The 22883-nt window shown below is 35.5% G+C and overlaps 1 protein-coding gene across 4 annotated transcripts in view; it reads left to right on the top strand.

Annotated features, from left to right (window-relative positions):
* The window catches only part of SOX6 (SRY-box transcription factor 6), a 442494-nt gene that overhangs the window by 57638 nt on the left and 361973 nt on the right, over positions 1-22883 (top strand). For 3 of the 4 annotated variants that reach the window (XM_065883044.1, XM_065883043.1, XM_065883042.1), the window contains exon 1: positions 5124-5360. In XM_065883044.1, the coding sequence (XP_065739116.1) occupies positions 5124-5360 (237 nt within the window). Of the gene's footprint in view, positions 1-5119; positions 5361-22883 lie in introns of those variants that run through there. The other variant, XM_065883041.1, reaches the window with a different exon arrangement.

Genomic DNA, 22883 nt, shown 5'->3' with positions numbered 1-22883 from the left:
AGTTGCAAAAAGAAATGTGAATGTTGGCCTGAAATTTTAATTTTTTCTTTAAGTAAACCAACTATTAAAATGTGGCTTTATGTTAAAAACAGGGCTTCTTTTGAGTAAATGTAACACACGTAAAAAGTGAATGCCATTTGATAATAATCTCAGAAGTAATGAAAACATTTGAAAAAACAGGTTAAAAATATTGTTGTAATAAATTCAGTGGCTCCTTTGGATAATCATGTCAGTCCCAAATGATAGTTTTGAGGTGAATTCCTTCCAAGCAATGGTAAAGAAAAAAAAAGTAATTTCAAGTGACTATGCCTTATGAGAAAGTTGTTTTAAAAAATCCTAACTTTTAGACATAAAAATAACTGTTTTTTCTTTTTTAAATAACACCATCAAAAAAGAAAGATTTAAAGTTCTAGAAAATAAGGTTTTTCTGAGATAGAGCACTTAATGTGTAGATATCCAGTCCTCATCATTTTATCAAGTCTTGGACCAGCTAATCTTGATTTCTTGTTAAAGAACATAAAGGAAATTTACCGTCTGAGTGGGTTGGTAATGGTCTAAACATTCAGCTTTTATACTGGGGTTTTGGAGTAAAATAATTATAATCTTCCTAGAGGTACTACTACTGGCTTCCTAGAAAACTTTGTCACTTACTGGAGACTTTATCTCCTACAATCTCATTTTCAAAAGTCCTAAGCCCTGAAGTTCTTCCCAACGGCTGGCATCCTGGGAATTCACTTGATCTGCTGGGCAGAGACATTTCAAACTCGGGAACACATGATGGGAATTTAGTTTTATGTGTCCAAAGATATGTTATTCTCTTTGGAGGTTTTACTTGATAATAGCTATGCCCCAGAAAACCATCTTGTTTAACCAATGTGATAAGTTGACAATGTAGTTTTTCTCTCTGATTATAATGTACTCTGTGTAGTCAATACACTGGTACCATGTGAGTGTAATTTCCTCTTTTATTTTATCTCCAATGCACTGTATTATAAATAAACAGTTAAAAAAAACACCAAACAAATCTGTTGCATCTCCTTTTAAGATTGTACCACTGTAGACACTTGTTCTGGTAAAGTAGAATTGGGCGCATTTGATTGCATTTAAATTTTTCATGCTTCAGCAGTTTGGCTGGGAGCACAGTAAAGAAAAATCCCATGAGCGAGGATAGTTTAGAATAATAGAACTTGATTTTGTGTATTATAGCGGCAACATTTGCGCTGCTTTAGTTAGGGTTGTGTCAGCACTTCCATTATAAACCCCTGTTTTCAAGGGATATAACTAGGGAGATATTTTTTTTTAATACAAATTAAAAAAACAATTCATTTGAATGATTTTTAAGTTATAATAGTGCAAAAATAAAACAAAGTTAAGTCACATAGAAATTGACCGTTTTCACAAGGATTTTTATTCTTTTGCTTATTAGTTGTATATGGCAGCAGCTAAAGTAAGATACTGTTCTAATACACTGGGAGTGAAAGTTTTTGTAATGAAAAATTACTAACATGAGGATTAAAAATAAAAGTAAGCATCCCATGTGATATTTTAAATCATTAAAGCAAGTGTATATTTGATTTATGAGTTTTTGTAGGAGAGTAGCCATGGTGCAATGACTACCATGCTAGGTAAAGGTATTACCAAAAGTCAAGTATCTTTGCAACTTCTAGAATACAGTTTAGTTGGTCTAGTAAAAGGGAAAGCTAAAGTAAAGAAGTAGTGAAATGAATGAGGTTGTAATCAGTAAATTCATGGATTCTATAACAAATAATTTTGCAAAAAATAATCAGTAAATTGAATCTAATAATCAGTAAATCCAAGACACTTAAAACTGCATTAAAAAGAATTTGTGCACATTTTCCTTTTAAAAATGCAACAGGGCTTCCCTGGTGGCGCAGTGGTTGAGAGTCTGCCTGCTGATGCAGGGAACACGGGTTCGTGCCCCGGTCCGGGAAGATCCCACATGCCGCGGAGCGGCTAAGCCCGTGAGCCATGGCCGCTGAGCCTGCGCATCTGGAGCCTGTGCTCCGCAACCGGAGAGGCCACAACAGTGAGGGGCCCGCGTACCACAAAAAAAAAAAATGCAAGAAAATCACCATCCGAAACAAAAACTACAACAAAACCATCAATAAAAAACAAACCTGAAAGAAGCCCAACAATTTTATCAAAAGGAAATGTCTACAGGGGGGCAATACCTAGCTAAAAGAAAAAGAATCACCTTTTTTTCTGCTAACAACATATTGAGAACTAAAGGAAACACAAGAAATTAAATTAAATATGATATGGAAAAGTATTCTTGGAACAAAAAAATGTTAATTCCTTTGCTAAAGGGAGGGATTTTGAAGTTGAGTATGCCTTCCTTGGTTTCTAAGTATTATTGTCTTACCTTTCCCCTCTTCTTGTCCCTTAATTATGATGTGAACTGAGGATGAACAGTCAGGTTTAATATTGCTTTTTTTTTGGCAGCCTATCTTTTATTTGCAACCTTGATACACATTTGTATTTGTAGGTGCAAAATAAAAGACAAAGTGTGTGATGTTATAAATTGGTAGCTTTCCTGAGTGGTCACTGGAGGAATCACCAGAAGACTGTTGATGAAGTAGAGGTGAAGCCTTTCCTCACTAATTGTATTCAGCGTGTAATTTCTAAACTTCCCTCTGAATTTTGATTTTCAATTAACACTCCCCATTTGAAAATAATTTTCTATTTAATGTAATTGCAGGAAGTAATTTATTGGCTGATTAAGACAGAGGGCCCAGCCTTCCTTAAGAAAACACTCTAACAAACCAGCCTTTAAACTCAACCCATAGCTTTGGACAGCTTTAGTCTATTTTTACAGCTGCATGGTTGTGTTTAATTAGGATTGTGCACTATTGTTCATTGGTGCAGTTTATAGTTGAAATTATTCTTAAGAGACTTTTCATTTTGGGTTTTGTGTTGTGATTAATTTATACTAAACCAACAATCACAGATATTGCTATTGGAAGGAGCCAAGTCACTTTATAATAAGAGGACGTTTGTTGGGGAGCTAAAGTCACTCTGAGTTTTGGATTATGACTTTCAATTGTATTTAGCTGTTTTAAAAAGCAGCAGTAAATTCATTCTTTTGTCTTTAATGTGAATGATTACATTATTGGTACTGTTATTATCTGAACTATGAAAACACTCTTCTTGTTAATGGCAAGCTCTTGATAAATTTGCAAAAGAGTTATAATTTGCCTGGTTTTACTATAGTATTTATGAGGCTAATGAAGTAAGTTCTAGATGATTCCTGTATTACAAGAAACATCATTTGGTATCATTTTCTGTAAGTTTATATGCATTTCTCCATTTGTCATTATTGATAGAAATTAGTCAAGGATATACTTATCTAATTCTTTGATAAAGTACTCGTTAGAACATTTTTCTTTCTCCTCAAAGAAAACATAGACATACTTCTGTACTTTTTTTCCTCCATATTATTTTCTAGTATCAAATCTAGTAGATTAAATTTTTATTATTTGTAGAATGATTATTATAAGTAGGTATCAGCATTTTAATGTGTTTCAAAGCACTTCAAAAGCCCGTAATACTTTTATTTAGAACTGTGCGTAATTAGATTAGCTGATCTTACATTAATTTTTTTCACTGTAGGATACTAAATCTGAGCCCCCTCATTAATTGTGAGAAATTTAGCATTAGCTGTTAAATCCTATGTGAAACATGGGCTGCTACATAAAAACTACTGTTTAAATTGGAATTAACTTAATTATTTTTCTTTGCACTTGATATTTCCTTCACTGCAATATTCATGAAGGCATGTGACAGATTTGTAAATTTAACTGTTAATCTCAGATTTCTAGACCCTTTAATCAGTATTTATTTGTCTGTAGAAACAGTACTAGCAAGTTAATGATTTGCTAATTTGAAAAATGCTCATGTGGTTTCCTATGTTAACTGATTTGTGCATTTTAAAAAAATAGTATGAAATCAATTAATGTTAAAGAGCAATTAAGGTGGAGATTTTATTCCTTTCGTTACACAGCAATTTTAGAGCTAACTGTACTATAAACCAAAAACAATGTAAAGTTTTAGAAAATATACTCAATTGCCTCTTCTTTTAAGTTATAAACTTCTGGTGATTTTATTTCTAAACATTTTTCTAAGAAAATCATTTCGATAAAGTGATATTCTAAAAGTTTTGAAATTCTGTCTAACAATCATGATTTTCTGATTGTATATGAAAGCACAGAATGAAGACCTTGTCTTCACTGTGCTGAGTGTAGTTGATGTTTACTTGTGGATACATAGAAGAATGTGCAGTAATTGTTTTTGGAGTTTTAAGATTATGAATAGTAGGCATTTTACTCTTCATAGTAAATGCTTTGAATCTTATATGTACTTTCTAATATAAAATAGAAGCATAGTTATTTCATATACTCAATTAAAATGTCACAAAATTGCCTTAAAACTAATCTAGCATTGTCAGCTACTCAATCAGTAGGTCACTTAAAAGTTTACTTATAGCAATTGACACAGCTTGAAGGTCTTTAGAAAACGATCAGATTGACACTAATCAGTGTTAGGCCTAGTACTCATAATACAAGGTATAAACTAAGAAGTCAGGACCAAGTTTGTTTAGGATTTTTATCATAGATTGCTTACTCTCCTGATTATATTTTCTTACATAGACTTCCTTTGTTCCTACATAAAGCATAAGAGAAATTTGGATATTTGTAATTTCAACTTATCCTCCAAACTGGCTCATTTGCTGTTCATTCATTCGTTTTTTTTCATTGCTAGCCATCAACTGAATTACTCTCAATAATCTAGTTGGGAGAACTGGGAGGAAAAACACACACATACATATACTATACATTATGAAAACTTATTTCATTTGTGGATTGGTAAGAAAGAAAATGTGCAGCAATTACTGGGAAGAAGTTTGCTTGAGTTAAAAGGAAAGAGGGAAAGTGGAACAGATAAGCTAAGAGTTCTTTTTCAGTGGTTTAGAGTAGATCATAAACATTTCTGAAGTTAGAGAACTTTCCTTTTTTCCTGAATTAGTCACATGTTAGGGATGGTTTATTCTTTTGTCATTGACAGCCCTTTTAAAAATCCATGCTGTTTCCTTATTCTGCAGAAGAATGTCTTCCAAGCAAGCCACCTCTCCATTTGCCTGTGCAGCTGATGGAGAGGAAGCAATGACCCAAGATTTGACCTCAAGGGAAAAGGAAGAGGGCAGTGATCAACATGTGGCCTCCCATCTGCCTCTGCACCCCATAATGCACAACAAACCTCACTCTGAGGAGCTACCAACACTTGTCAATACCATTCAACAGGATGCTGACTGGGACAGTGTTCTGTCGTCTCAGCAAAGAATGGTGAGCTTTTAAAATCTGGCCACTGTCACCAAGTATGTCTGTTATTATGGGCTCATTACAAATAAGTGTTTTAGAGAAAGCTCAGAATCTGTATCATTAGAGTTATTTGTGTTCAGGCGCTGAAAATGACCACCTTGTATATTATTAATATATTAATACTAGTTAGTGGGAAAAATTGGAAAATGGTTTGTGGTTTTGTTTTTGTCCATTATTAGGTTGACTTGCCAAAAGATATTTAATTTAATTTCGGGGGAGATTTGGTTATCTTATTCTCTGATTCTCTGTATTTAAGGTGGTGACCTTGACAATACCACAAAATAGGTAGTATGATCCAGTAAAGTGCTGCTATGTATTAATATTGAAAAATTATAATAAGCAAACATATCTATGTGAATGAGGTCATATAGTGAATACATCTTCAGTGAGGAAATGCAGGTATTTATCATTTTTAACAGTAATTCTTGATTTATAATAAAGCTTTTCTCACTTATGTGCCTATATATTAATTTCAAAAGGACATGCAGAGCTCCTGAGTATCATTCAATCAAACTGCAGGAGTTTGCCCTAAAGGTAGAAAAAACAATGTCCAATACATGCAGTGTATTAGCCAGCTTTCCCATGTTAAATTCTACCTGTAACCATCAAAACAGGTACCATAATAAGTGACATTACTTATCTAGTTTAAAGCAAAAATATTAACTTTTTTAACATTTAAAACTGACCAAAATCTTAACATATTTTATTAGATTAGGAATTTTAAACCCTGTTTTACATGTCTTAACTTTTGGCTAAATTAATGAAAAGTATTTTAAGTGGGAAATGGGGAAAAGTTTTGTTCCTTAATAAAAACTAAGGTAATATTTAAAAATGCCTTTACTCTAATAGCATTTTAAAATTCTTGCTCTATGCTTAATGTTTCAGAACCAATTCAAAGACTTCATTTTATAATTTATGGAGGCAGACATTTTTCTTTTTCAGATGATTCTGCAGGCACAATTAGTACTCTGAAGCAGTAGCTGAGAAATAGGGGATTGGACTAGACTAGACTATTCTAGACTAACTTTAGGTTGAAAGGGGATCATCATTATGCAGTTAGACCCCCTGGAAGATTTGTTTTCCTTGCATAGGGGGAAGAGAGAAGATATAATAAAACAAGGATAAAAGTCTGTTTTTTTAATTGAACGTAAGCAGTTCATTTTATAACTCCAATATAGCATGGGTGAAATAGATATTCAGTCACTCTCACTGGCTTTTTGGCAAAATAATAGGGCTATGTTTTATCTTTATTTCAACAAATCATTATGGTGCACCTCCTCTGCGCCCAGCATTCTGCTGGGTACTGGCTGTCTAGTAAATAAAACATGCATGATTATGCCTTCATGGAGCTTATATCTAGGAGAGGGAACAAAAATAAATATACACACACAAAAATATAATTAAAATTGGTATGTGTTAAGAAGAAAAAGAACATAATGCCATGTGAGAACGTAATGAAATAAACCTCATTTAGAATGGATGGATAGGAATGCCCTCTTTGACCTAAGGATGATAAGAACTAACCAGGCAAAAAATAGAAGAAAGAGTAAAAATAGCAGAGGGAACATCATGTATGAAATATCTGAGGTGAGAAAAATATAGCTGAGTTTCAGAAAATGAAAGATAGTTCTTGTAGCTGAAGTGTAATGAGCGAGGGTGCGACATAGCATCAGATATGGTTGGAGAGATTGGTAGGGGCTAGTTATCCGACAAGACCTTGTAGGTAACATTATGGAAGTGAGATTTGATACTAAGTGCAATGGAAAGCCATCGAAGGGTTTAAGAACATTTCAGAAAGATAGTTCTGTGACTGTATATGAATAGATGTGGGGAAGATGGAGTGAAAGGAGGAAGACCTGCTGGGAAGCTATTTCAGAAATCCAGGTAAGAGATGATGGTGGCTTGGATTAGTGTGGAGGCAGATGGGCTAGGGAGAAGGGTTAGGTTCAAGATATATTTTAGCTTTTATGCCAGATATACTCATGGACAAATCAGAATAACTACACTGGAAAATACAGGTTGAGGCAGAAACAATACAGTTCAAATTCTACTTCTTTAGAGCACTCTTTACTTATTTTTCTTAGTATAATTTAGTTTGTATATTGGCAAGTGCAAAATTGCTTCGGTGAGTTATTCTCAAAGTTTTATGATCTAAAATTTTGTCAGAAAATAGATATTAATAATTTGCTTACCAAATTTACAAGTGGGATTTATGGTAGTCTAAAATAGTTTAAATTTACAAATATGTTATATTAATATAAAGAAATCATACTTGCTGGAAGTGTTTTCAAACTTTCATTCTCTTCTGATATCAAACATTACTTTGCACTGGAGCCTTTGTGTATTCTGAATGTCCGGAAGCCAAAATATTTTGTTTTAGCTCCCACTCTATAGTATTTCCCAGCTGTGTACTTATATGGTATAATAAAAGGATTTAACAATTGGGAAATAGCAGCTGCATTTGGAAATTCCCTTTTCATTTGATAGATTCAATAATGTATAACAAGTGTAACATCAGACCTGTAATGACTTATACTGCAAGTATCATATCACTGACCAATTTTTCTTTACAGCAAAGGAAAACACTAGAAGGATTTTAGGTTTCTGGACAGCCTTGCAAACCTATATATATTGAGTGTATGTGTTGCAGTAAGGTGACTGTGACGAGAGTAAAACTTAATAAACACTTTGCCTCATTCTACATTCAAGTAAATATTAAATCTGGAATAATTGTTATGAAGTTAAGTGAAACTTAGTTCTCTTCAGTGGATCCTATTTGTTATGCACTGTAATTGAACCTCATAAAATCAGTGTAGAGAAATAAAATTTAAAAGAAAGTCTAAAAACAACAACAGAGATTTTATCAGCGCCTAACTCAGTTTCCATTGTAATTTGCTTTCTGTGATGGCCCTCACTCATGAACAGTTAGAAACAGGCACTAAAAGTTTCTTATATACTGGGTTCAGGAAGGGTTTTACTTTGAAATATCAACACCACAGAGGAGCTTTTCTGTAAGACAGGGTAAAGACAAAGCAGAGAATTTCTGCTAATCCCTACCTCTGGATTAGAAAAAAAATCTTTAGATGTTAAAATTTGGATTAATTATTTTGATGTTGCACTCCAACAAAATATGAGACTATACAGTTTCAATCGAGTGAAAAAATTCATTGTGGAATAAGCAAAGGAGAATAGAAACTTAGAGAACAGAAATTTTAGAGATCAGCATTCCAAGACCAATTGAAGATAAAAAAATTTTAGACTCTGATTTTAATTACCATTACTTATATTATGGACACCAAAATGTTCGATTTTAAATTTAGTGTGCTATGTTAATTGGTAAGATCCATTTGAAGGCTGAAAACTTAGTGTAAATAAGAATTCACTGTCCTCGTTTACTATGTACAACCACTACTATTTCATTATGGTACCAGTGTACCAGCACCTTTTTTGTAGAGGAATTTTGACACTATTTGAAATATGTTTTTGCTCCCATTAGAACTGATTCATTAGACAGGAATAAATTCACATAATTTTTTCATCAAAAAATGTATAGTGTATCATTCTTTTTAATGTAAACAAGCATGAAGAACATTTTGTAGTAATACTTAGTGGCTAGCATATAATATTGTGTGTAATGATTATCTGCTAAAGATTACTTGAGTGTGTAGCACCTACTAAGTTCTAAGCACAGGGACTTTCTTGTGAATAAGACAGGTATGATCCCCTCACAGAGTGAGACAATTTTAGACAATGGTAAGTGCAATAAAGAAAATTAAATAAGAAAATGTTATTGAGAATGACTACTTTAAACAAACCAGGGAAGGTCTTTTTGAAGAGGTGACATTTGAGTTGAGATTTGAATAATGAAAGGGAGACAACTATGCAAAAATTTGGGGGAAGACACACAGCTAGAGTATATAGTAAGTGCAGAAACCTCTTGGTTGGTGTGTTTGAGCAATAGGAAACAATGGAGTGTCTGCAGTGGAATGGGTGAGGGAGAGAATGGTATGAGATGAAATCTAGGAGGCAGGCAGATGACAGATACTATGGGGTATTATAGGCTAGGGAGGTGTTTCGACTTTACTTCAAGTGAAAGAGGAAGCCATTGGAAGATTTTAAGCGAGAGACTACCATGATTTGATTTATGTTTTTAAAAGATCATATTAGCCGCTGTGTGCATAATGGATTGCAAGAGATAAAACCACAAACAAGGGCACCTATTAGGAGAACTGTTGCAGTAGTGCAGGTGAGAGTTTGATGGTAAGTGGAAGAGTGGACAGTTGGGGAGTTTATTCTTTGAAGAGTTCCCATAGAGTCTGAAGAAGACAAGATTCACACAGAGGGTGAGGAGAATATGTTATGTAATATACATGTGGGCAGAAATTCAGTCAAGAATGAACAGGAAGTGAAGTCGATGAGACCAGGGCACGGGGAAGGGTAAGGCTTGCTCCTGGACCAAGAATGGTCCCGTGTGAGGACAGAAGCTTTTTGCCTAATAGGGAGATATTTACAGGTGACTTCCAGGGTAGGTTATGGGAATGTGGGCTAGACACCAACAGCATCTCTTACAAGATCCCCAAAGTGACAGGATTCTAAGTGGGACCTCTTGCATGCATGTGCACCTGTGCACTTACATGCATTCTCATACTGATATATATTTTAAGCCAAAAAGGGATTATATGCATTTGGCTTTTAACTACTAGTCTAATTAGGTAGAAATAATCATACTGGACCCTCAGGCCCAGAATATCAGAGCTCCTTATTTTAGAGACCTACTTAAATTCCCCCAAGTTTTATCTTCTAGAAAAGTTTAAAAAATAATATTCCACTATAAATAAAAGATGCCAATAAAGTCTCTTGTTGTAATTAAAAAAAAATAATAGGCATGTTGAGATATTTAGTAAATAACTGTTGGGAACAATACTTTCTTGCTTGCAAACAATTTCTCCTCTCTGCCTTTCTTGCTTTCAGTTCAGTGAAGTTGCTAATCAACTTTGAAGTGTTCTATGTAGTTCGCTTTGAGTCATAAAAATTCTGGTGTGGACTTTGTACCATTCCTGGGAATGGAGCTGTTGCCATTACATGATAACATAGTCCAGGAACTTTGGGTGAGGATTTAATCCTTCCCAGCCATGCTTTATGTTGTGACATACTTTTAGAAGATTTCTAATTTTGTTACCTTTTAAAAGATTTTAAAAACTTGAATTGTTCCCAGTTTTTGGTAAGATTTAGTAATTTAAGGTAGTAGGTAGCACTCAAATAAAATTTATTTATTTTTTATTATTTTCCTCACTTTTACTTTAGAAAGTATAGTGAAACCCACTGGTTCACCCGGTCCGAACTATGTGCAAGGTTTATGTTCATCTTTTTGTTACCTGATTGGGTCTATGAAGCACTGGGGAAAAGAAATCCATACACTAGGGAAGTTTAGACTTCTTGAGAAATTTAGTTACTACTACTCTCATTTTAGAATTTTGGATATTCGTGCTCTGTAAGTAAAATTCAAACCTAGACTTCTGGTAATAAGTGAATATGTTCATCCTTGCCCCTGAGTCATGAAACCACATTCTCCAGGAAGCCCAGTGGGAGATTTCCCATTTTCTATAACTTTGAAACTATATTAGCATACAGTATTGTCCGTTTTTAAACCCATCTCAGAAACTTAATGACAGAAATTTACTTACAGTTTGGACCAAAAAATAAAACCATGTTTATGGCATGGTGTAGGTAGTGAAATAGACAACTAATGCTGTCTAGTGTTAACACACTGACCACCTTTATATATGCACACCTTGCTTATGTGCACTGTTTCATTCCTGCTCTTAAAAAATGTATATTTAAAAAAAACTTTCCTAAACCTGGCTTATTTAAACAAAATGATTATTGGCATGCTACTTGGAAATATCTCAATGTTTATGGAAATTTGAATTATTTTATCATTGTTTTTATTGATATAATACATCTTTCTAAATATACTTTTTGGAAAAGATTTCTTACTTACGTAGCTATTATCAAAATCTTTATAGAAAGTAGAAGCATTGACATGCTCTGCAGTAGTTGGCTTTTCCCCCCCTGGGCAAGAAGGAATCAGGTATGCATGCTGATTAACACACTCCAGTCATTAACGTGTGATTATGTGGGCTGCATAGTGAGCACCTGCCAAAATATAAAAATCCAGTACTTTGTTACATCTGTGCAAAGACTTTTTGCATTTCTTTTGCATTTTGACAGTTCAAGGAAAATCAGACCCCAGTATCTTTTCTTTTTTTTTTTCAGTGTAATAAAATTGTGTGTACAGAATGTTTTCAAGGAGATAGGATATGTCATGTTCATTTTTATTTTAATCTTTCGGGCTGTATAAGATCCAGTGACTAGGGTTTGCAGAACTCTGACTGTAATAGGAATCTCTTAATGAACTTCATCACCATGATTCACTTACAATTTACAGCATTCCTTCATGTTCATAAGGATTATCTTTTCTGGGATTCAGCCAATATTCCTCTAGTTTGCTTTGTTTTTATGTGATACCTTTATGTCTCATAAATATTTTGTTTTCATTCTTTCACCGATATGCTGTTAGTGTACACCTCATAGTGATGCCAGGGCTGCTATGGTTTGATTTTTCCTATCCAATATCCATTTGCAAATATTCCTTCATGGCAAAAGTGTAGCTTGGGCTCTATAGCATTTCCAGACACTTAGGAAAAGTCACTTTTCTTTTTTTTCACTTTTTGATAATTATTTAAAATAAGATTCGTTACTCAGAAAATCTGGGATGATCTCGTCTAACATAACAGCTTGATTGAGCAGGCCTATTCTACTCAGCTTTTCTTTTCTTGAATTAAAGCAGAACTTCACAAGCAAATTTCAATCTATAGGTAGTTCTAATTAATGTACACTTTCTTGTACAGAATTCCTTCTTCCTCAGTGATGATTTGGATACATCACTGTAATGAAATATCATAACTGGAATAATGAAATCTGCACATTTCTGTAATGTTTCTAAGCATTATGGTATAGAAAGTAATGTATATAAATATTATATAGCATGCAGTCATTTACATGACTAACATCTTAAGGTCCTTCTAGATTAGCATGAATAAGATGATGATACATATGATAGCGTGTTGCTTTGGGAGCAGAAAGCTGGGGTTGTGTTTGTACTCCTCCAGATCTACCTTCTTATTTTAATTTGAAGAGGGTTACTTTCCATAAAGTCAACTTAACATGACAAATCCTGCTGCCACCATTTATTTGGAGATGAGATTGTAAGGGCTGTCTTTGATTATTGAGTCAAACCACCTGCACTAAGCAGGAAAGACCCTACTTTGTTCCTTCCACGAACATATCTAACCTTTCTTGAACACATCTAGTGAATGTGCCTAAATTACCTTGATATGCAAATTATCCCACTGTTTAACTGTCCTCTGTAATAAGAAGTTTTCCTTGCTTTCCAAGGGAAATGTAACCTTTTTAAAGAAGAACAACTTCAAGCTATTATTCCTTTTGTTAATATAGCTTTCAATGTGATGACATATTTATTTTTTATACCCTTAACCTAAGTATTATTTTGGTATTACTACAGTCCTGTGACCTCTAGGCATTATTTTCTAGGTGATGCAAGTTGAGTTCAATAGTATGTCTCTGTGTAAACCACATCCTCAAATCCAAAGTATGAATTACAAACCTTTGCTAATAAAATTGTACATTCAGGTAAAAATTAGAAGTGAATACTTATGCATGTTATCTCTCTTCTTTATATTTAATTAACACCCTAGAAAATGGGAAACCCTATTTAATAAAATGATTTGAAATTATTTTGTAAACTTCTGCTTTGATTATAATTTAACTTTAATTTTTTTTTTGCTGCCAGTGTACTGAGAATACCTAAAATACAATAGTCTCAAGTTCATCAAACTTTTGGGAAGAAATGTGCCCTCAGTCAAGCATAGATAGATTACTGTGGTATAATAGAAGAGATTCATTTACATTGAAACACAAACAATTAGAACATTTTTTGGAAATTAGTGTTATTTAGGAATTTTTTGGTTAGTTCTAGTGGTTAATTAGTAGTTTTTTTACATTACTGTGGGCTAGCCAGGATTAAACTAAAGTAATCCATGAAGACATTGAGAAAACCTTTGCTCTTGAATTCAGAGTTAATATTTGGCCTTCAGTTGTATTAATTTTTTTTTTTTTTTTTGCGGTACGCGGGCCTCTCACTGTTATGGCCTCTCCCGTGCGGAGCACAGGCTCCGGATGCGCAGGCTCAGTGGCCATAGCTCATGGGCCCAGCCGCTCTGCGGCATGTGGGATCCTCCCGGACTGGGCCACGAACACGTGTCCCCTGCATCGGCAGGCGGACTCTCTACCACTGTGCCACCAGGGAAGCCCAGTTGTATTAATTTTTTTGTACATGGTATGCTTCTACCAAAATGCCTTTCTTGTTTTTGATATATTCTGATATATTTTGATATATATTCTGATATATATGTTCTGATACATATTGTATGTGAAGTTGATTAAAGTTCATTTATTTTGCTTTCTGTAGTTGACAGTAAAATTAGAGTTTAGCTCTCCTTTCAGCTACTGTTCTCTTGGATCCATGAGGAATGCCACAGTAGGGCAAGGAATGAATCTGAATCTGAGTTTTTGGATTTTTCAGAATTAAGAGAGAAAAATAAAAATTCACACCCCTTCCTTACCCAGAGAGAAAGGATGGGCTCTGTGATTGTAACTGAGCCATCGATTCAAGGTTGTGTGTTGTCTTCAGGTAGAGCAATCACAACCTCCAGACACTGGGAATATTTGATGCCAGATTAGACTTCTACTTGCTGCTTTGTGGTAAATTGGTGACAGTTTTGTGCCAAGTTTTCCTTTTTCTGGAAATGTAAATACAGGTAGATGGATGTTGATAGATAGATAGATAGATAGTTTTATAAGCACATAGCCTCCAAAGAATCATTTTTAATCTCTGTACTTGTTTTATCTGTAAAAACTTAGTGAGCTAGAGATGTTATTTAAAAATTTCTAGACTACAAAGAGTTTCCTGTTATGCCATTATATATATTTACTTGACATATTAGAAGGAAATTAAAGGCTTTTGTGGTGAAATTCTCAAAATTGGGAATTTTACTTGGGCAAGATCCTAGTGAAGACAGGAGATTGTTGAGTTCACAGAGTGGCCTGGAGGGCTCAGTATGTATGACATATAGAACAACCTGCTCTCTAGTTGCTCTTCCACAGGCAAACTAGACCATGAAAGGACTTCACTGTTAATAGAGTGTAATCTCTCCTAAGGAACAAATGGATTTGACTGACCTTGACTCGGCTCTGGTACTTCTTAATGTTAAGATTTGTGAGGAATCAAGAGGATACTCTGGCTATTTCTTTTTTAGTGTGACCCCAGCCTCATCATTTTTATTCTATTACTTTTTTAAAAATTTATTTATTTTTAAATTTTTTTCCTGTTCTAAGCATTTTATATGTATTGAGTCATTTAATTTTTATAATAACCTTATAAGGTAGGTGCTAGGATTATCCCCATTTCATTGATGAGGAAACCAAGTCACCAAGACTTAGTGACTTGCTCAAGGTCCCAAAGGTCAAGTTCACTCCAGTGGCTGAGTTAGGATTTTGTTTTTAACATCTTTATTGGGGTATAATTGCTTTACAATGGTGTGTTAATTTCTGTTGTATAACAAAGTGAATCAGCTATACATATACATATATCCCCATATCTCCTCCCTCTTGTGTCTCCCTCCCACCTTCCCTATCCCACCCCTCTAGGTGGTCAAAAAGCACCGAGCTGATCTCCCTGTGCTATGCAGCTGCTTCCCATTAGCTATCTATTTTACATTTGGTAGTGTATATATGTCCATGCCACTCTCTCACTTCGTCCCAGCTTACCCTTCCCCCTCCCCGTGTCCTCAAGTCCATTCTCTATGTCTGTGTCTTTATTCCTGTCCTGCCTCTAGGTTCTTCAGAACAATTTTTTTCTTTTTTTAGATTCCATATATATGTGTTAGCATACGGTATTTGTTTTTCTCTTTTTGACTTACTTCACTCTGTATGACAGACTCTAGGTCCATCCACCTCACTACAAATAACTCAATTTCGTTTCTTTTTATGGCTGAGTAATATTCCATTGTATATATATGTGCCACATCTTCCTTATCCATTCATCTGACGATGGACACTTAGGTTGCTTCCAGGTCCTGGCTATTGTAAATAGAGCTGCAATGAACATTTTGGTACATGACTCTTTCTGAATTATGGTTTTCTCAGGGTACGTGCCCAGTAGTGGGATTGCTGGGTCATATGGTACTTCTATTTTTAGTTTTTTAAGGAACCTCCATACTGTTCTCCATAGTGGCTGTATCAATTTACATTCCCACGAACAGTGCAAGAGGGTTCCCTTTTCTCCACACCCTCTCCAGCATTTATTCTTTGCAGATTTTTTGGTGATGGCCATTCTGACTGGTGTGAGGTTATACATCATTGTAGTTTTGATTTGCATTTCTCTAATGATTAATGATGTTGAGCATTCTTTCATGTGTTTGTTAGCAATCTGTATATCTTTTTTGGAGAAATGTCTATTTAGGTCTTCTGCCCATTTTCTGATTGGGTTGTTTGTCTTTTTTGATATTGAGCTGCATGAACTGCTTGTATATTTTGGAGATTAATCCTTTGTTAGTTGCTTCGTTTGCAAATATTTTCTGCCATTCTGAGGGCTGTCTTTTCGTCTTGCTTATGGTTTCCTTTGCTGTGCAAAAGCTTTTAAGTTTCATTAGGTCCCATTTGTTTATTTTCATTTTTATTTCCATTTCTCTAGGAGGCGGCTCAAAAAGTATCTTGCTGTGATTTATGTCAAAGAGTGTTCTTCCTATGTTTTCCTCTAAGAGTTTTATAGTGTCTGGCCTTACATTTAGGTCTTTAATCCATTTTGCCCAGCCTCATTATTTTTAAACAGACAACAAGACATAGGTAGTTATCATATTGATATTGTTTCTGGGGGCTTAATTACTACCCTTTTTCCTAGTGGATCCCAACTACCTTACTTTTTCCCTAAAAGCTTTATATCTTATTTTCTGTTTCTACTGAAGCTAGTCTTATACCTTTGAATGATTTTAAAATCCCCCTTTCTTATCCCCCAGTTTCTGTCATGAACTGGGGACAGGTTTCCCAGAAGCTGGATTAAACAACATTTCAAAAGATTATTTTTGCCATACTCCAAGCACTCCTCTTCCCTGCCAACTCTGAGCTAGTGTCAAACAACAGGTTTCTGATACCTTGACTCTCCTATTTTCAAGGCTATTCCTATTTTTGTTATAAGGTAGGGAGGTTTTTTACTTTGCCTCCTTTGCTTTAGTTACTCAGTTCTTTTTAAAAAAATATTTATTTATTTATTTTGTCTGCATCGGTTGTTAGTTGCAGCACGTGGGATATTATCTTGTGGTGCATGGGCTCTTTGTTGCGGTATGCGGGCTTCTCTCTATTTGCCGCACGCGGGCTCCAGAGTGCACAGGCTCAGAGTAGTTGTGGCACGTGGGCTCTGTGGTTTTGGCATGCGGGCTTAGTTGCCCTGCGACATGTGGGATCTTAGTTCCCCGAACAGGGATTGAACCCGCGTCCCCTGCATTGGAAGGCAGATTCTTAACCACTGGACCACCAGGGAAGTCCCTAGTTACTTAATTCTGATGTCTGAGGTTTGTCCACCATCTCAAAGTGCTTTAATTATTCCTCATTTGGATGACACTTATGCAACATGGGTTCCTGGTGATCTGACTGATACCTGGATCCTGTGATGTGCATATAACTTAAGCGTCCATCATAGCCTTCAGTTCATTTAAAGCATACTAGGTGCTTTGCTGATTACATATTAAAAATACAGTTATGGGCTTCCCTGGTGGCGCAGTGGTTGAGAGTCCGCCTGCTGATGCAGGGGACATGGGTTTGTGCCCTGGTCCGGGAGGATCCCACATGCCGCGGAGCGGCTGGGCCCGTGAGCCATGGCTGCTGAGCCTGCGCTCCGCAACGGGAGAGGTCACAACAGTGAGAGGCCCATGTACCACAAAAACAAACAAACAAACAAAAAATACACAGTTATTTTTATATTATTTGAGAGCTCTGGTAGTTCTCAAATGGGGAAGAAAAGGAAACAACTGCAAAACAGGAGAGCATTAGGATAATAGACTTGATGCTAGAGTAAGTAGTCACCTCTTAAGAAAAGCTCTGCAAAATCATTTGAGACTCTGTGCATAGAAACTTGCTCTGTAAGAATTTGTTCAATTACGCTTCTCAACTTCTGCATAATCACACCCCTCTTTCCCCAGTGCCTCAATTTGTCAAAGAAAACACCCTTTTGATTCAGTGGAAATATTTTCCCTGGGGTTATTTAGAGAAAACTTAATTTAGAGGAAAGGATGTTACCTCGTAGAAGGCCTGTGTTTATCTCTGCCATTAATCTCCTGACTTAAGTTTCTTCATCTCAAAAATGAAAGATTCAAAGCATGCAGCAGCAGTCACAGCCGGGCCCCTCTGCTGGGCCAGGGGCCAGCTCTGCCCACCAGTGTACTGCAGCTGCAGCTGTGGCTCTGCCATAATAGGAGGGCAGAGGCAGCGCACATAGGGGACATCCCTTGAATCCCTGGCTCTGATGGCCAGGTGAGATTGCACTTCTGAGCCCCACAGGACATCTCCTACATAAGGTGACTCCTTAAGACTGGGAAAGGTAGCTGATTTACCTGATACATAGGAACAAACATAGGGAATTAGGCAAAATGAGGAGACTGAGGAATATGCTTTAATTGAAAGAATAAGACAAAAACTCAGAAAAAGAACTAAACAAAATGGAGATAAGCAATCTAGCTGATAAAAAATTCAAAGTGGTGGTCATAAAAATGCTTACCAAACTTGGGAGAAGAATGGATGAACACAGTGAGGACTTAGAGATAGGAAATATGAGTATCACACAGAAATTATAAGTGAACTGAAAAATACACTAGAAGGACTCAACAGCAGACTGGATGATGTAGAAGAACAATCAGTAGAAGCTGGAAGACAAAGCAATGGAACTCACCCAGACAGAGCAGAAAAATGAAAAGGGAATTTAAAAAAATGAATATACCTTCAGGGACCTTTGGGACAACATCAAGCAGAATAACTTTTGCTTTATAGGGATCTCAGATGGAGAAGAGAGAAAGGGACAGAAAAATTATTTGAAGAAATAGTGGCTGAGAACTTCACTAGTCTGGGAAGCTATGAGAGGAAACAGGCATCCAGGTATGAATTCAAAGAGACGTAAATCAAGACACATTATAATTAAAATGGTTACAGTTAAAAATAAAGAGAACCCAAAAACAGCAAGGGATAACAACTTGCTATGTACAAGGGAAGCCCCATAAGGCTATCAGCAGATTCTTCAGCAAAAACTTTACAGGCTAAAGGGGAGTGGAATGACATATTCAAAGTGCTGAAAGGAAAAACTTCCAATCTAGAATTCTCTACTCAGCAAGGTTATCATTCAGAATTAAAGGAGATATTGAGTTTCCCAGATAAGCAAAAGCTTAAGGAGTTCATCACCACTAAACTGGCACCATAAGAAATGTTAAAGGGACTTCTTTAATCTGAAAAAAATGACACTAATTAATAATAAGAAAACATACAATGCAAGTGGTCAAAATGTACAAACCTACAGTTATAAGATAAATAAGTACTAGGGATGTAATGTACAACATGATTAATACAATTAACACTTGCTTTATTATGTATGAAGGTTGTTAAGAAAGTAAATCCTATGAATTCTCATCACAAGGAAAAATTTTCTTTTTATTTTGTATCTATATGAGATGATGGATGTTCACTAAACTTACTGTGATAATCATTTCATGATGTATGTAAGTCAAATCATTATGCTGTGCACAAACTTATACAGTGCTGTATGTCAATTATATTGCAATAAAACTAGAAGAAAAAATAAAAATCTCACCGGAAAAAGTAAGTATATAATATTAATAAAGTAATAAAATCTCACTGGAAAAAGTAAATACTTTATATAAATAAAAGTAATAAATAAAAGTAAATATATAATAAAAGTAAATATATAATAAAAGTAAATATAGGGCTTCCCTGGTGGCGCAGTGGTTGAGAGTCCGCCTGCCGATGCAGTGGACATGGATTCGTGCCCCGGTCCGGGAAGATCCCACATGCCGCGGAGCGGCTGGGCCCGTGAGCCATGGCCACTGAGCCTGTGTGCCCGGAGCCTGTGCTCCGCAACGGGAGAGGCCACAACAGTGAGAGGCCCACGTACTGCAAAAAAAAAAAAAAAAAAGTAAATATATAATATATATAAATAAATAATCAATATATATAATTGATCAATCATTTATAAAGCAAACATGAAGGTTAAAAGACAAAAGTGGTAAAATTAAGTAAAATTGCAATATTTAGTTAAGGGATGCATAAAATAAAAAGATATAAAATGTGTCATCAAATGTATAAAATGTGGGTGAGGGAGAGTAAAAAGATAGAGCTTTGGAATGTGTTCAAATTTAAGTTGTTACCAATTTAAAACTGTTACCAATTTAAGACTGCTATATACGTAGGATTTTATGTGTGAAATTCACAGTAACCACAAGTAACTCCACAAAAGATAATGAGAAAGGAATCTGAACATAACACTAAGGAAAATCACCAAACACAAGGGAAGAAAGAAAGAGAAGAAGAAAGAAACAGAGAGGAACTACAAAAACACTCAGAAAACAATTAACAAAATGGCAATAAATACATATCTATCAATAATTACTTTAATTGTAAATGTAAATTCACCAGTCAAAACACATAAGTAGTTGAGTGGATAAAAAAACAAAACTCGACTACATGCTGCCTACAAGAGAATAACTTCAGATGTAAGGATACACAGACTGAAAGTAAAGGGATAGAAAAAGATATTTCATGCAAATGGAAATGAAAAGAAAGCTGGAGTAGCAATACTCATATCAGACAAAATAGACTTTAGAACAAATACGCTAATAAAAGACAAAGAAGGTCATTATATAATGATAAAGGAGTTAATCCAACAATAATATGTAACATCTATAAATGTATATGCACCCAACATAGGATCACTGAGATGTATAAAGCAAATATTAACAGACCTAAAGGGAGAAATTGAAAGTAATACAATAATAGTAGGGGAAGTTAATACTCCACTTACATCAATGGATAGACCATCCAGATAGAAAATCAATCAGGAAACATCAGGCTTTTATGGCACATTAGACCAGCTCGACTTAGTAGATATATAGTTGACCCTTGAACAACACAGGTTTGAATTGTGCAGGTCCACTTATATGTGGATTTTTCCTAAGAAATATACAGAAATATACATGTAGAATATCGTGTGCAAGACTTGTATTGAAGTGGATAGCCTCTCCTTTCATAGGCATAGGTGAGTGATATTTAATATAAAATTGATAAGGTGTTAGTTTTCTTAGTGTTCATAACTTTGCTTTCAAAGAATTATGTTACTGAAATATATGCCCCTCATAATTGGAGAAATTGTGTATCAGCCTATCATTACAGATATTCACTTTCCCCACTTTTATTGGAAGTATTGGAAGCCTTAGCCACAGCAATTAGGCAAGAAAAGAAATAAAAGGCATCAAAATTAGAAAGAAAGAAGTTAAACAGTTACTATTTGCAGATGACATGATACTATATATAGAAAACCCTAAAGACACCACCAAAAAACCCTTAGAACTATAAAATGAATCAGTAAAAGCATAGGATACAAAATCAGTATACAGAAATGTATGGCATTTCTATACACTAATAATGAATTATCAGAGAAATTAAGAAAACAGTCTCATTTACAATTGCATCAAAAAGACTAAAATACCTAGGAATAAATTTAACCAAGGAGGTGAAAGACCTGTGCACTGAAAACTGTAAGACACTGATGAAAGAACTTGAAGAAGACACAAATAAGTGGGAAGATATTTTGTGCTCATGGATTAGAAGAATTAATACAGGCAAACCTTCCTTGTTTTGTTGTGCTTTGCTTTATTGTGCTTAACAGGTATTGCATTTTTTTTACAAATTGAAGGTTTGTGGCAATCCTAGATCAAGCAAGTCTATTAGCACCATTTTTTCCAACCGCATTTGCTCATTTTGTGTTTCTGTGTCACATTTTGGTAATTCTCACAGTATTTCAAAATATTATTATATTTGTTATGGTGATCTGTGATCTTTTTTTTTTTTTGCGGTATGAGGGCCTCTCACTGTTGTGCGCCCCCTCACCCCCGCGTTGTGGAGCACAGTCTCCGGACACGCAGGCCCAGCGGCCATGGCTCACGGGCCCAGCCACTCTGCGGCCTGTGGGATCTTCCCGGACCGAGGCACGAACCCGCGTCTCCTGCATCGGCAGGCGGACTCCCAACCACTGCACCACCAGGGAAGCCCCAATCAGTGATCTTTGATGTTACTATTAGAATTGTTTTGGGACACCACAAATTGTGCCCATATAAAAGGGTGAACTTAATAATGTTGCGTGTGTTCTGACTGCTCCACTCACTGGCCATCTCCCCTTCTCTCTCCCTCTCCTAGGGCTTCCCTATTCTCTGAGACACAGCAATACTGAAATCAGGCAGTTAATAACCCTACAGTGTCCTCTACATGGGAAAAATTACATGTCTCTCACTTTAAATCAAAAGGTAGAAATTATTAAGCTTAGTGAGGAAGGCATGTTGAAAGGCAAGATAGGCTGAAAGGTAGGCCTCTTGTACCAAACAGTTAGCCAGGTTGTGAATGTGAAGGAAAAGTACTTGAAGGAAATTTAAAGTGCTACTCCAGTGAGCACACAAATGATAAGAAAGCAAAACAGTCTTATTGCTGATATAGAGAAACTTTTAGTGGTCTGGATAGACTATCAAACCAGCCACAAAATTCCGTTAAGCTAAAGTCTAAAATTCCCTTAAGCTAAAGCAAGGCCCTACTTCTCTTTAATTCTATGAAGACTGAGAGAAGTGAGAAAGCTGCAGAAGAAAATTTGAAGTTAGCAGAGGTTGGTTCATGAGTTTTAAGAAGCCATCTTCATAACATAAAAGTGCAAGGTGAAGCAGCAAGTGCTGGTGTAGAAGCTGAGCAAGTTATCCAGAATATGTAGCTAAGATAAATTTTAAAGGTAGCTACACTAAACAACAGATTTTCAATGTAGGTAAAACAGCCTTATATTGGAAGAGGATGCCATCTAGGTCTTTCATAGCTAAAGAGGAGAAGTCTATGAATGCCTGACTTCAAAGCTCCAAAGGCAGAGCTAATGCAGCTGGTGAATTGAAGTTGAAGCCAATGCTCATTTACCATTCTGAAAATCCTAGGGCCCTTAAGGATTATGCTAAATCTATTCTGCCTGTGCTCTATAAATGGAAGAACAAAGCCTGGATGACAGCACGCCTGTTTACAGCATGGTTTACTGAATATTTTAAG

Source organism: Phocoena phocoena, chromosome 8, assembly GCF_963924675.1.
Source record: "Phocoena phocoena chromosome 8, mPhoPho1.1, whole genome shotgun sequence".
NCBI classification, from domain to species: domain Eukaryota; kingdom Metazoa; phylum Chordata; class Mammalia; order Artiodactyla; family Phocoenidae; genus Phocoena; species Phocoena phocoena.
Note: the sequence above shows the minus strand (reverse complement) of the source record. Positions and strands in the feature narration are given on the sequence as shown.